The 12,797-nt window shown below is 39.3% G+C and overlaps 1 protein-coding gene across 2 annotated transcripts in view; it reads left to right on the forward strand.

Moving 5' to 3' along the window:
- Positions 1–12,797, forward strand: part of PIWIL2 (piwi like RNA-mediated gene silencing 2) — an 89,450-nt gene that overhangs the window by 37,059 nt on the left and 39,594 nt on the right. For both annotated transcript variants that reach the window (XM_032635400.1, XM_032635401.1), the window contains exons 10-11: positions 11,380–11,568; positions 12,131–12,215. In XM_032635400.1, the coding sequence (XP_032491291.1) occupies positions 11,380–11,568; positions 12,131–12,215 (274 nt within the window). The remainder of the gene's footprint in view (positions 1–11,379; positions 11,569–12,130; positions 12,216–12,797) is intronic.

Genomic DNA, 12,797 nt, shown 5'->3' on the forward strand with positions numbered 1-12,797 from the left:
TAGGTTATTACAGAATATTGTGATTTTAATTTGTATTTCCCTAATGACTAACGATGTTGAGCATCTTTTCCTGTGCTTATTTGCCTTTCATTTACCTACTTTGATGAAATGTCTGTTCAAAATTTTCACCTATTTTTTTTGGTGTTATCTTTTGTGTAAGAATTCTTATATGTGAGAAATATAATCCCTTTATCAAGATACATTATTTGCAAAACTTTTCTCTCAGTCTGTGGCTTGTCTTTTCATTTTTATTAATGATGTCTTTTAAGGATAGAACATTTTTATTTTGATGAAGTCTATTATTAGTTTTTTCTTTCATGGATTGTGTTTTTGGTGTCATATCTAATAAATTGTTGCCTAACTCAAGGTCATAAAGATTTTCTGTGTTTTGTTTTAGGAGGCATATTGTTTAGCTGTTACATTTAGGTCTGTGATCCATTTTGAGTTAACTTTTGTGGACAGTTTGAGGTAGTGGTCTAAGTTCATTTTGTTGCATATAAATACCCAATTATCATAACACTGTTTCTTAAAAAAGACTTTCCTTTCTTATGATTTACCTATGACACCTTTATCATAAACATGTAGGTTTATTTCTGTCTTTCTTTCTCATATAATTTAAAGCTATAAACTTCCCTCTGACCACTGCATTAGCTATAACTCATGATTTTTTGATATATGTTTTTTTTTGTTTTCTTTTAGTTTGAGATATTTCCTAATTTCTCTTGTGCTGCCTTCTTTGAATTATTTAGAGGGTGAAGTTTAATTTCTTGATATTTGGATGTTTCCTTTTCTCTCTGTGTTTGGTTTCTAGTCTTATTCTGATGTATTTGGAGAACGTATTTTGTATTATTTCAGGTATTTTAATTTTACTGAAACTTGTTTTATGGCCTAGTATAGAATCTGTGCTAGAGAAAGTTCCATTTGTTGTTGAAAAGGATATGCGTTCTGCTGTTTTGGGGTCGACTTTTTTATATATGTCAGTTAGGGTCAGTTGGTTTAATAGTGTTGTTCAAGTCTTCCATAACTTTCCTGATTTTCTACTTATGGTATCAGTTACTAAGAGAGGAATATTGAAATCTTGTCAAGTTGTTTAATTCTTCTTTAAATTGTCAGTTTTTCCTTCAGATATTTTCCTTTGGATACACACACATCTATATTTACATAAGTACATATATTTATAATTGCTATATCTTACTGATGTGTTAAGCCCTTTATCATTGTGAAATGTGCCTCTTCGTCTCTAGTAATGATTTTGTCTTGAAGTCTATTTTGTCTGACATTAATGTAGCCAATCTAGCTTTTTTATGGTTACTGTTTGGTATATATTTTCTGTTCTTCTATTTTCAACCTGTTTATGTCTTTGAATATAAAATGTGTATCTTGTAGACAGCATATATCTGGATTTTGGGCTTTTCATCCAGTCTGACAATCTCTGCTTTTGGATTGGCCTATTTAATACTTTTTGTTTGTTTGTTTTGCGGTACGCGGGCCTCTCACTGTTGTGGTCTCTCCCGTTGTGGAGTACAGGCTCCGGACGCGCAGGCTCAGCGGCCGTGGCTCACGGGCCCAGCCGCTCCACAGCATGTGGGATCTTCCCGGACCGGGGCACGAACCTGTGTCCCCTGCATCAGCAGGCGGACTCTCAACCACTGCGCCACCAGGGAAGCCCTATTTAATACTTTTTAAAAAATTTATTTATTTATTTATCCATTTATCTATGACTGCCTTGGGTCTTGGTTGCTGCGCATGGGATCTCTCTAGTTGTGGCGAGCAGGGGCTACTCTTCGATGTGGTGTGTGGGTTTCTCATTGCGGTGGCTTCTCTTGTTGTGGAGCATGGGCTCTAGGTGCGTGGGCTTCAGCAGTTGTGGCACGCAGGCTCAGTAGTTGTGGCTCATGAGCTCTAGAGTGCAGGCTCAGTAGTTGTGGCGCACGGGCTTAGTTGTTCCGTGGCATGTTGGATTTTCCTGGGCCAGGGTTCTTACCCGTGTCCACTGCATTGGCAGGCGGATTCTTAACCACTGTGCCACCAGGAAAGCCCTGTTTAATACCTTTATATTAAACATTAGTATTTACATTGTTGGCTGTATGTCTGTCATTTGCTATTTGTTTTCTGTATGTCTCCTGTCTTTTTTCCCCTTCATTCCTTCTTTATTGCCTTCTTCTGTGTTAAATATTTTTTAGTGTACCGTTTAAATTCCTCTGTTGATTGTGTGTGTGTTTGTTCTAAGGACTTCAGTAAGTATCTTACACGTATCATATTCTATTTTACATTAATACACAATTCTAGTAAAACATAGAAATTTTGCTCCAATATAGTTCCATATTTCTCCCCTCTTTATGCATACACACACACACACACACACACAGTATATATGTTATAAACCCAACAGTACAGTATTTTAGTTATTGCTTTAAACAATCAATATAAACAATCTTATGATTTTTTTAAGAAATGAAGAAAAAATATATTCATATATAGTCTTTTTATATTTACTTACATATATATCATTTCCAGTATTCTTCCTTCCTGTGGATCCAGGTTGCCATCTGGTATTGCTTTCTTTTAGCCTGAGGGACTTCCTTTAGTATTTCCTGTAGAGCAGGCCTTCCAGCAATATGTTCTCTTAGTTTTTGTTTACCTGGGAATGATTTTATGTCGCCTTCATTTTTTTTAAACAGCTTTATTGAGATGGAGCTATATACCATACAGTTCATTCATTTAAACGATACCATTAATGGCTTTTAGTATATTCATTATGCATCCATCACTACAGTCAATTTTAGAATATTTCCATTACCCCCAGAAGAAACCCTACACCCCTTAGCCATTACCCACCCCTACTCCCTATCAAATTTCCCTCCCCAGTTCTAGGCAACCACTAACCTATTTTCTATATCTATAGATTTACCTGTTCTGGACATTTCATGTAGGAATCATACAGTATATGGTCCTTTGTGACTGCCTTCTTCATTTTCATCTTTGAAAAACAATTTCGGGAATTCCCTGGAGGTCCAGTGGTTAGGACTCCATGCTCTCACTGCTGAGGGCCCAGGTTCGATCCCTAGTCAGGGAACTAAAATCCCGTAAGCCACAAAGCGTGGTCAAAAAAAAAAAAAAAAACGGATACAGATTTTTCTGTTAGACATTTTTTTTTTCCTGCCTTTTCTGCCCTTTGAGCATGTCATTACACTGCCTTCTGGCCTCCATTGTTTCAGATGAGAAGTAGGTTTATCTGTTTGTTTATTTATTTATTTATTTGTTTATTTTTGGGTGTGTTGGGTCTTCGTTGCTGTGCGGGGCCTCTCATTGCAGTGGCTTCTCTTGCTGCGGAGCATGGGCTCTAGGGGCGCAGGCTTCAGTAGTTGTGGCACGTGGGCTGGGCTCAGTAGTTGTGGCTCGCAGACTCTATAGCTCAGGCTCAGTAGTTGTGGCGCATGGGTTTAGTTGCTCCACGGCATGTGGGGTATTCCTGGACCAGGGCTCGAGCCCGTGTCCCCTACGTAGGCAGGTGGATTCTTAACCACCGCGCCACCAGGGAAACCCGAGAAGTAGGTTTTTAACCATATTGTTGTTCCCCTGTATATGATGCGTCATTTTTCTCTTGCTGCTATCAATATTTTTCTCTTTGGCTTTGGATTTTGGTCCATGATGTGTCTAGGTGTGGTTCTCATTGTGTTTATCATACTTAAGATTCATTGAGATTATGGATTTACAAGTAATTTCTTTAATCAAATTTGGGAAGTTTTAGGCCACTGTTTCTTTTAATATTTTTCTTTCCTCTCTTATCCACCTTCTGGGACTCTCAGTATATTTATGTTGGCACTCTTTATATTGTCTCATAGGATTTTGTGTCATTTGTCTTTAATATCTTTCTCTTCTTTGCATTGAGTACTTTCTATTGATCTATCTTTATGTTGTTGGCTATTTTTTTCTGCCATTTCAAATCTGCTGGTGAGTTCATCTTATCAATTTTTCTTTTTTGTTGTTGTTTTTTTGTTTGTTTTTGTTTTGCGGTATGCGGGCCTCTCACTGTTGTGGCCTCTCCCGTTGCGGAGCACAGGCTCTGGACGCGCAGGCTCAGTGGCCATGGCTTACGGGCCCAGCCGCTCTGCGGCATGTGGGATCTTCCCAGACTGGGGCATGAACCCGTGTCCCCTGCATTGGCAGGTGGACTCTCAACCACTGCGCCACCAGGGAAGCCCCAATTTTTCATTTTGATTGTATTTTCCAACTTTACAGTTTCTTCTTCCCTGCCCCCTGCCTCTCCCCCTCCTCCTTCTCCCCTTTCTCCCCCCTCCTTCCCCTCCTCCTTCTCCTGCTTTTTTTTTTCAGTTTCTATTTCTCTATCGAGATGTGCCCTATTTGGCAATTTGTCATCATATTTTCCTTTAGTTATTTGAAGATGCTTATAATAGCTGCTTTGAATTCTTTGTGTGCAAAGTCCAACATGTAAGCCCTCTTGAATAAGTTTCTGTTGACTGCTTTTTTTCATGATTATTGACCATGCCTTCCTGTTTCTTTGCACATTTAATAATTTGTAATTGAAAAGTAAACATTTCAGATAACATATTGTAGCAAATCTGGATCCTGTTTTATTTTTCTGAGTTTTGAAAAATTATGACTTGTTCCTACTTAAACTGTGGACTCTGTATCCTCTGTGGAGTGCTGCTGCTGATGTTTCTGCTCAATTTTTCTATTCTTATTTTGATATTTTAGCCTAGCTTCCTTGGGATCACACCTTTGTATAGTTTAGAGGCTCAGGCAATAATTTGAGTAGAGGTTGTACCTTATAGGTTGAACCCATAAGGCTTTCATTCTCTGCTGATGAGTCTGTGTGTGGGTTGAAAAACTCAGTCAAAGTTATGGGTAGTTCTCACATGTGTCTTGGCTTTCACTTTTAGCAAGTCTCTCCTGGCTTTCTCCTGAGCATATGTAAGTTTCCTAGTCAGCCAAAGATGTGTGGTGAACTTATCTTAAACCTTTCTGTTGCCCTCTGATTTCCAGGATCTATTTGTTAAATTTCTAGCTACTCTGCTCCTTGTACTTGGGGTACAACCTTGGACTAGCAAAACTTTGGTTTTACCCATTACCATAGGTAGCTGGCTTGCCATCCATTTCCACTCCATCCTCAGGTTGTATTTTCCCACTCTGGCAGGTAAAACTACCCTTTCTCGGTGACTGAAAGGGTGGGATAGAAAGCATGGGGACTGTCCCAGGAAAGGTCACAAATTCCTGCTGTTCTTACCAGAAACTTAAGGTGTTGTTTAAAATAAAAAAATGCTTCTCAATTTGTTGTCTGCCTTTGGTTGATTTCCAGTGTGTTAAAATGGTTGTTTTTGACAATTTTGTCTAGTTTTATACTTGATTTTTATAGAAAGGAATTGCTGACGTCTTCATACTGCTGTAATGAGAGGTCCTTTTTTAATTTCATTTTTTGTTATTGAGGTATAATTAACATGCCATAAAATTAGTCACCTTTAAAATTCACTGGTTTTTAGTATATACACAAATCACTGTATGTAAAAAATGGTGAAAGCTAAATAAGGTTACTATCTTATTCTAGAACATTTTCATCACAACCCACAAAAGAAACCCCTTACTTATTACCCCTTTTTATATTTGAAATGTAAATTTTTTCAGAACCTTCAGATTCAGGTTCCTTTACATTAATTTGCCAGCCATTTTTTGAGCTCTTTCAACTGGACCCAACTCTTTCTTCAGCTTTTAAAAATTTTTCTTCGTTTCCCTTCTGTAAATTATTTTGTATTTATCTTTTATCCCTTGGACTTGTCTTCTGTGTCTGGATATCCTTCATTTTATCATACTCATCTCTTTATTTCCTCAGAGTGCTAAAACAATTTCTTTCTTTTTTCATGGAAAGGCATTTTATTTTAAATATAGCAGGGTGTACATGTCAATCCCAAACTCCCAATCTGTTCCTTCCTCACAACCCTCCACCCTGGTAGCCATAAATTTGTTCTCTAAGTCTGTGAGTCTGATTCTGTTTTGTAAATCAGTTCATTTGTATCAGTTGTTTTTAGATTCTACATATAAGCAGTATCTTACATTTGTCTTTCTGTCAGACTTCACTTAAGTATGATAATCTTCAGGTCCATACATGTTGCTATAAATGGCATTATTTCATTCTTTTTAATGGCTGAGTAATATTCCATTGTGTATATGTACCACATCTTCTTTATCCATTTATCTGTTGATGGACATTTAGGTTGCTTAAAACAACTTCTTAAGACCAATTTTTAATTCATAAATTTGATTTTCTAGGTCACGATTTGCTGCCTCTGTTACCTATGCTAAAATTTCTAATGGTTGGCACTCTTGCTTTATTCTTTTATAAATTTATTTATTTATTTTGGCTGCGTTGGGTCTTCGTTGCTGTGTGTGGGCTTTCTCTAGTTGCGTCGAGCAGGGACTACTCTTCGTTGCAGTGCACAGGCTTTTCATTGTGGTGGCTTCTCTTGTTGTGGAGCACAAGCTCTAGGCATGCGGGCTTCAGTAGTTGTGGCATACAGGCTCAGTAGTTGTGGCGCACGGGCTTAGTTGCTCCGTGGCATGTGGGATCTTCCTGGACCAGGACTCGAACCCGGGTCCCCTGCATTGGCAGGTGGTTTCTTAACCACTGCACCACCAGGGAAGCCCCGCTTTATTTTTCATTAAAGCAATCTCTGCTGCTTTCAAATTATTGTCCTTTCATAAATTCAGTAGTCTTTTTAATATCATTAAAAATAAGAATTACTGTTAAAATATTTTTTATTTTATAGATGCTTTTTTCTTTTCTAGAATTAGAAAACTTAGTGTTGAGTTTATTTTTCCCTCTTTCCAGTGTTTGTATTTATGTTTTAATTATTATTATATATTTTTAATTTATTTTTTTGTTTTTGTTTCTTTTTGCTTCATATTTTTTATGTTTAAAAGACTTTAGGGCTTCACTGGTGGCGCAGTGGTTGAGAGTCTGCCTGCCAATGCAGGGGACACGGGTTCGTGCCCCGGTCCGGGAAGATCCCACATGCCATGGAGCAGCTGGGCCCGTGAGCCATGGCCGCTGAGCCTGTGCGTCCGGAGCCAGTGCTCCGCAACGGGAGAGGCCACAACAGTGAGAGGCCCGCGTATACCAAAAAAAAAAAAAAAAAAAAAAAGACTTTAGTTATGAAAAATTTTAAACATTTTCAGAAATAGAGAGAATAGGATAATAAATCCCCTCATTCCTATTTTATACATTCAATAATTATTAATTCATGAGCAGCCTGTTTCATGTGATCTTCTACCACTTTTTCCCACTAAACTTAATTATTTTTTTTTTTTTTTTTTTTTTTTTTTTATGCGTTACGCGGGCCTCTCACTGTTGTGGCCTCTCCCGTTGCGGAGGACAGGCTCCGGACGCGCAGGCTCAGCGGCCATGGCTCACGGGCCCAGCCGCTCCGCGGCATGTGGGATCCTCCCAGACCGGGGCACGAACCCGTGTCCCCTGCATCGGCAGGCGGACTCTCAACCACTGCGCCACCAGGGAAGCCCTAAACTTAATTATTTTGAAGCAAGTCCTGGACATCTTATTTCTTTCACAGATATTTCAGCATTTATCTCCTAAATCGACTCTCTCTTTAAAACATAACCATAATGTCATTATTACACCTAAGTTTTAAATTTCTTATGATCATTATTATATTGGTCTATCCATAGGTTCTTCCTGTACCAGATTCTCTTCATAAATCAAACCAAAACTGGCAAATGTCAGTTCTTTGAGATCTAAAGCAATTTGTTTAAAAGTAGTCCTTTGTTTTAAGAACCTTATGTATTTGTATTTACATGGAAGACTATCTAAACTATATTAAGTTAAAAATCAAGTTGCAAAATACTGTATCTGATATGATTATACACTTCGGGGGGGAAATTATTAGTATTCACAAATTTAAGAAAAGCTGAGGGAAAGTGGGTCTCTCACGAATGGATTACAAACCATGTTCAATTTCTGTTTTTTTATAGTAACACTTTTATTTTATAAGCAACATGTAACACTTTTAAAGCAAAACCATAGTAAAGATTAAAGAAAAACAATGATCCATTAAAAATTGGGCAAAAGATATGAACTGACATTTTACCAAAGAGCTGATTTGTAAGGTAAATAGGTACATGGAAAGGTGTTCAACATCATTAGCCATTAGGGAAATGCAAATTATAACTACAGTGAGATACCAGTATACATCTATTAGAGTAACTAAAATAAAAACTAGTGAAAATACCAAATGCTGGTAAGGATGTAGAGAAACTGTCCCTCACTTACTTGTGTGTGGGAATGTAAAATGGTTCAGCTATGCCAGAGAATTTTTTGGCAGTTTCTTATAAAGCTAAGCATATACTTATAAAACTAAGCATGCACTTAACCATACGACCCCACAGTCACACACTTGGGGCACCTTTCCCAGAAAAATGAAAATTTAAGTTCACACAAAAACTGATACACAGATAGATGTTCATAGCAGCTTTTATTTGTAATAGCAAAAAAGTGGAAACAACCAAAATGGCCTTCAGCAGGTTAATGGTTAAACTCTAGTACCTCCATACAGTGGAATACTACTCAGCATTAAAAAGAAATGCGCTATTGATACAACAACCTGGATGGATCCTTGGGCATTACGCTTAGTGGAAAATGTCAGTCTCAAAAGGTTGCATAATAAAGTTCCATTTATATGGCATTCTCAAAATGACAGAACTATAGTAGACAACAGATCTGTGGCTTCTGGGGCACAGGGAAGGGGAAGGAGTGTGACCGTGATGGGATAGCACGAGATAGTTCCCTTTATGATGATATGGAACAGTTCTGTGACTGTGATGGTAGCTACACAAACCTATAAATGAGATAAAATTGCATAGAACCACACACACACACACACACACACACACACACACACACACGTCAATGTGTGCAAGAAATGGTGAAGACGGAATAAGGTCTACAGTCCAGTTAATGATATAACCAGTGCCAATTCCACACATGAAGTTCTCTGTACGAATTTTACAACTTCCTTTGATTTTATAATTATTTGAAAGTAAGAAAAATTTTTAAAGAGATAATTTTTAATGCCATTAGGCTTTCATTACAAGAATCTTAAAGTTCTAATCTTATATTTATTTTTTTTTTTTTAATTTATTTATTTATTTTTGGCTACGTTGGGTCTTTGTTGCTGTGTGCGGACTATCTCTGGTGCGGTGAGTGGGGGCTACTCTTCGTTGCGGTGCGCAGGCTTCTCATTGCAGTGGCTTCTCTTGTTGCGGAGCACGGGCTCTAGGTGCTCGGGCTTCAGTAGTTGTGGCACGCAGGCTCAGTATTTGTGGCTTGTGGGCTCTAGAGCACAGGCTCAGTCGTTGTGACGCATGGGCTTAGTTGCTCCGTGTAGTGTGGGATCTTCCCAGACCAGGGCTCGAACCCGTGTGGATTCTTAACCACTGCGCCACCAGGGAAGTCCAGTTCTAACCTTTTAATCTAGTGATTTCACTTATGGGAAGTCTGTCTCAAAGAAGCAATTTTAAGTATAGAAGAATCTTTATAAAAGATGTTCATCCAGAATTATTTGTTAAGAGTGAAACAGTAGAACTATTATTTAAAAAGTAAAACCAGTGAATTAATGTACCCTCCACTTAGTGAAATAGTATTATGGAACCATTAACATAGTTGAAGGTTTTGATTTAAAATACTTTTAATTAATTTTTCTACAATGTTGCATGCATTTAATAGACAATAGTGAGTTAGACAAGCATAAAATGTATTGATGACTAAAACTGTGCAAATAGGAAGCAATAGTTCATGAAACTATCTGAGATAAAATCTCTAACCTTATTTCAAAACAACTTTATGTTCTAAGTGCTTTATATGTATAAAGTCATGGAGTTCTCTCAGCAACACTGTGAGTTAGGTGGTTTTTTCTGACTGCACTTTCACACAAGGACACTGAGGCACAAGGAGGTTAAGTAACTTGCTCAGGGTCTCACGTGCTGCTAAGTGGCAGAGCCAAGATTTGAACCCAGGCTTTGGCTCCAGGGTCTGTAGTCGGTGTTGAACTGTTTCAAGTTTCTGATGGTTTTTCATCACTTACCGCAGCAAGTTCTGCAGGATACTAATTGCCTACAATGGTAATAGGTGTTCAGTGAGGGAAGAGGGAAGGAAGAGTCTGTGGTTCAATAAATTTGTAGGTAAATGAAACTAAATATGTTTCTCTTTTTTATCAGCCTGATGTGGTAATGTATGTTGTGAACCTCTAAGAAGGGATTATATTATGCAGAATGGACTCAACTTTTTTGATTGTAGAACCTTTTTCACCCCCCTCAGGACCTCTCAAGGGACCAGTGTTCCTGAGGAATGTACCATAGTTGACACTGGCCCATAGAAGAGTCCATGCTCTGACCCACAAAGGAATTCATATCTGGTCCCTGTCTGTCTTCAGCCTACACTGACCGTCTTCTGACCCTTTTTCACCTCCTTGCTCGCCCCAGTCCCAGATCCCTGATTGTCCCCTGCATACCTATGCTTCTGCCTAGAGTGTTACTTACCAGCAGCCGTGGCATCTCTGCCTGGCAGGTTGCTCCTTCAAGTATCACCTGCCTCTGTAAACTTTCCTCGACTCCCTGTGCATGCTCAGACATGCTTTCTGTGAGTTTCTGTTGTTACCTTGTTCATGGCACTGTTATAGAGGTTGGCTCGAGAGTACATTTGTCTGTGGTGAGTCTTTTCATCTCTTCATATTTAGCATCTTCACCAGTGATGTCTTCTGATAGGTAGTTGTAATTTCTTCCTTCAGCTAGAAAGGACAAATATAGTTTAAAGAATGTTTTATTGTTCTTCTGTAGACTATCTCCTAATAATGATACAAATTACTTTGATGATTAGTGTACCTTATTTTAAGGAATGCAGTGAATTTTGTCAATTTATAGTTGCTGTTTTTAATTTCATTTTTATCCTTTCACTTTTTTTTTTTTTTTGCGGTACACGGGCCTCTCACTGTTGTGGCCTCTCCCGTTGCGGAGCACAGGCTCTGGACGTGCAGGCTCAGCGGCCATGGCTCACGGACCCAGCCGCTCCGCGGCATGTGGGATCTTCCCGGACCGGGGCACGAACCCGTGTCCCCTGCATCGGCAGGCGGACTCTCAACCACTGCGCCACCAGGGAAGCCCTATCCTTTCACTTTTTTGGGTAATGTTAAAAAGGAAAGAGATGAGGGTCCTATCTCTTAAAAGAGACAGCTGGAAACTTTTGGTGCTATATAGTTGCAACTGTAACTCTAAAGTACTTATTTGCATCCCCTGTGCCTTTCATGCTGCTCTGTGTATACTGCATATGATCCAAAGGTCTTTTGTCTCTTTCCAAAGGCATGCCATGTACCAAGAGCACAAAGAAGACTTCCAGGACGAGTGCACTAAGCTTCTGGTTGGCAGTATTGTCATAACCCGATACAACAATCGTACCTATCGTGTTGATGATGTGGATTGGAATAAGACTCCAAAAGATAGCTTCACGATGTCTGATGGGAAGGAGATTACATTCTTGGAATACTACAGGTAGAGGGAAGAGGCTGCGCTTGGGCCTGCGGGTTGGGGCCGTAGTCTCCTGTTCTGTAGGAGGAGTGGCACACAGCAGGACACTTCAAAAATAATTGGATTGGTCATGCACCCCAGATTGATGAGCTCATTTGTGGGATTTGACCTGAATTTGCTACCCTTACAGTTTTATTTCTTTCAGTACTTTTTGGAAGTTATTTCGTAAGTTAACCTCAGGGCTTCGAATTGTGTTTCCTTTGCTGTTTTGGTTACAAGTCTGTTTGGAGAGATTAAATTCAAGTCATTAATCATTTGACTATCATTTTGCCTTTCTAGTTACCTAGGTCCTTGAACCTGATACAGTTTTTAAACAAAATCTTTCCTGGACTGTTATCCTATTTCCCCTCTATTTAATTGCAGTGTTAACTTGAGCCTGCTTTTTCCAGTTATGTGTATGCTATGGTGAGTTTCTGATGCGTGAACTTCAGTGACACACCTCAGTCCTGGTGAACACTTTGACTGTGATGCCATAAGAGTGGTGATGCTGCTTCTGACTTTTTCCCCTGCCTCTGTTTGGCTCTAGCAAAAACTATGGGATCACAATAAAGGAAAAGGACCAGCCACTGCTGATCCACAGGCCCAGTGAGCGACAGAATAACCAAGGGATGGTGAGTTGGAGGTGGAGTTCAGGGTGTCAGGCCTATGCTTCCATCTAAGTTCTCCACCCATCAGCCCTGGGAGCCATGGGACCTATGATTACAGTGGAGCTATGATTACAGTGTGGTTGGGGAAAGCTGTGTAGGGTTTTGTCTGTCTCCTCTAGCCAGAGTTGCTTTTGCAGTCTCCTTAGTGAGGAACTAAACATCCATAGAGCGAGTTAGATTAAGGAATAAGGAGAGTTTAGTGCTAAAGAAGATGAAAACACTGGGTCCGTTAGGGAAGTTACAGGCATTTTAATAGAACTGGGAGCCAGGGAAAAGTGCCTTGGTACCTGACTCCTCTGTCTTCAGAGTAGAGACTGAAGATCAGTAGGTTAAGATGAGACAGAGGCACCAGCTTGATAGGAGGTATTGTGTCAGCTTATCTGGAGGCTGAAGTGGAACAAACCTTGTAGTTTTTCTAGTTTTTTCTCTCCTTTTGACAATTGGAATATTTTTCTCTTTACCTAATACAACAGGCTATCGTGACTTGAGGGAGAAAAGGGTAAAACACTTGTAGTGTTTCCTGCCCTCTTCTCTGGGGTTTTGTGT

Source organism: Phocoena sinus, chromosome 6 (genome assembly GCF_008692025.1).
Source record: "Phocoena sinus isolate mPhoSin1 chromosome 6, mPhoSin1.pri, whole genome shotgun sequence".
Lineage (NCBI taxonomy): Eukaryota > Metazoa > Chordata > Mammalia > Artiodactyla > Phocoenidae > Phocoena > Phocoena sinus.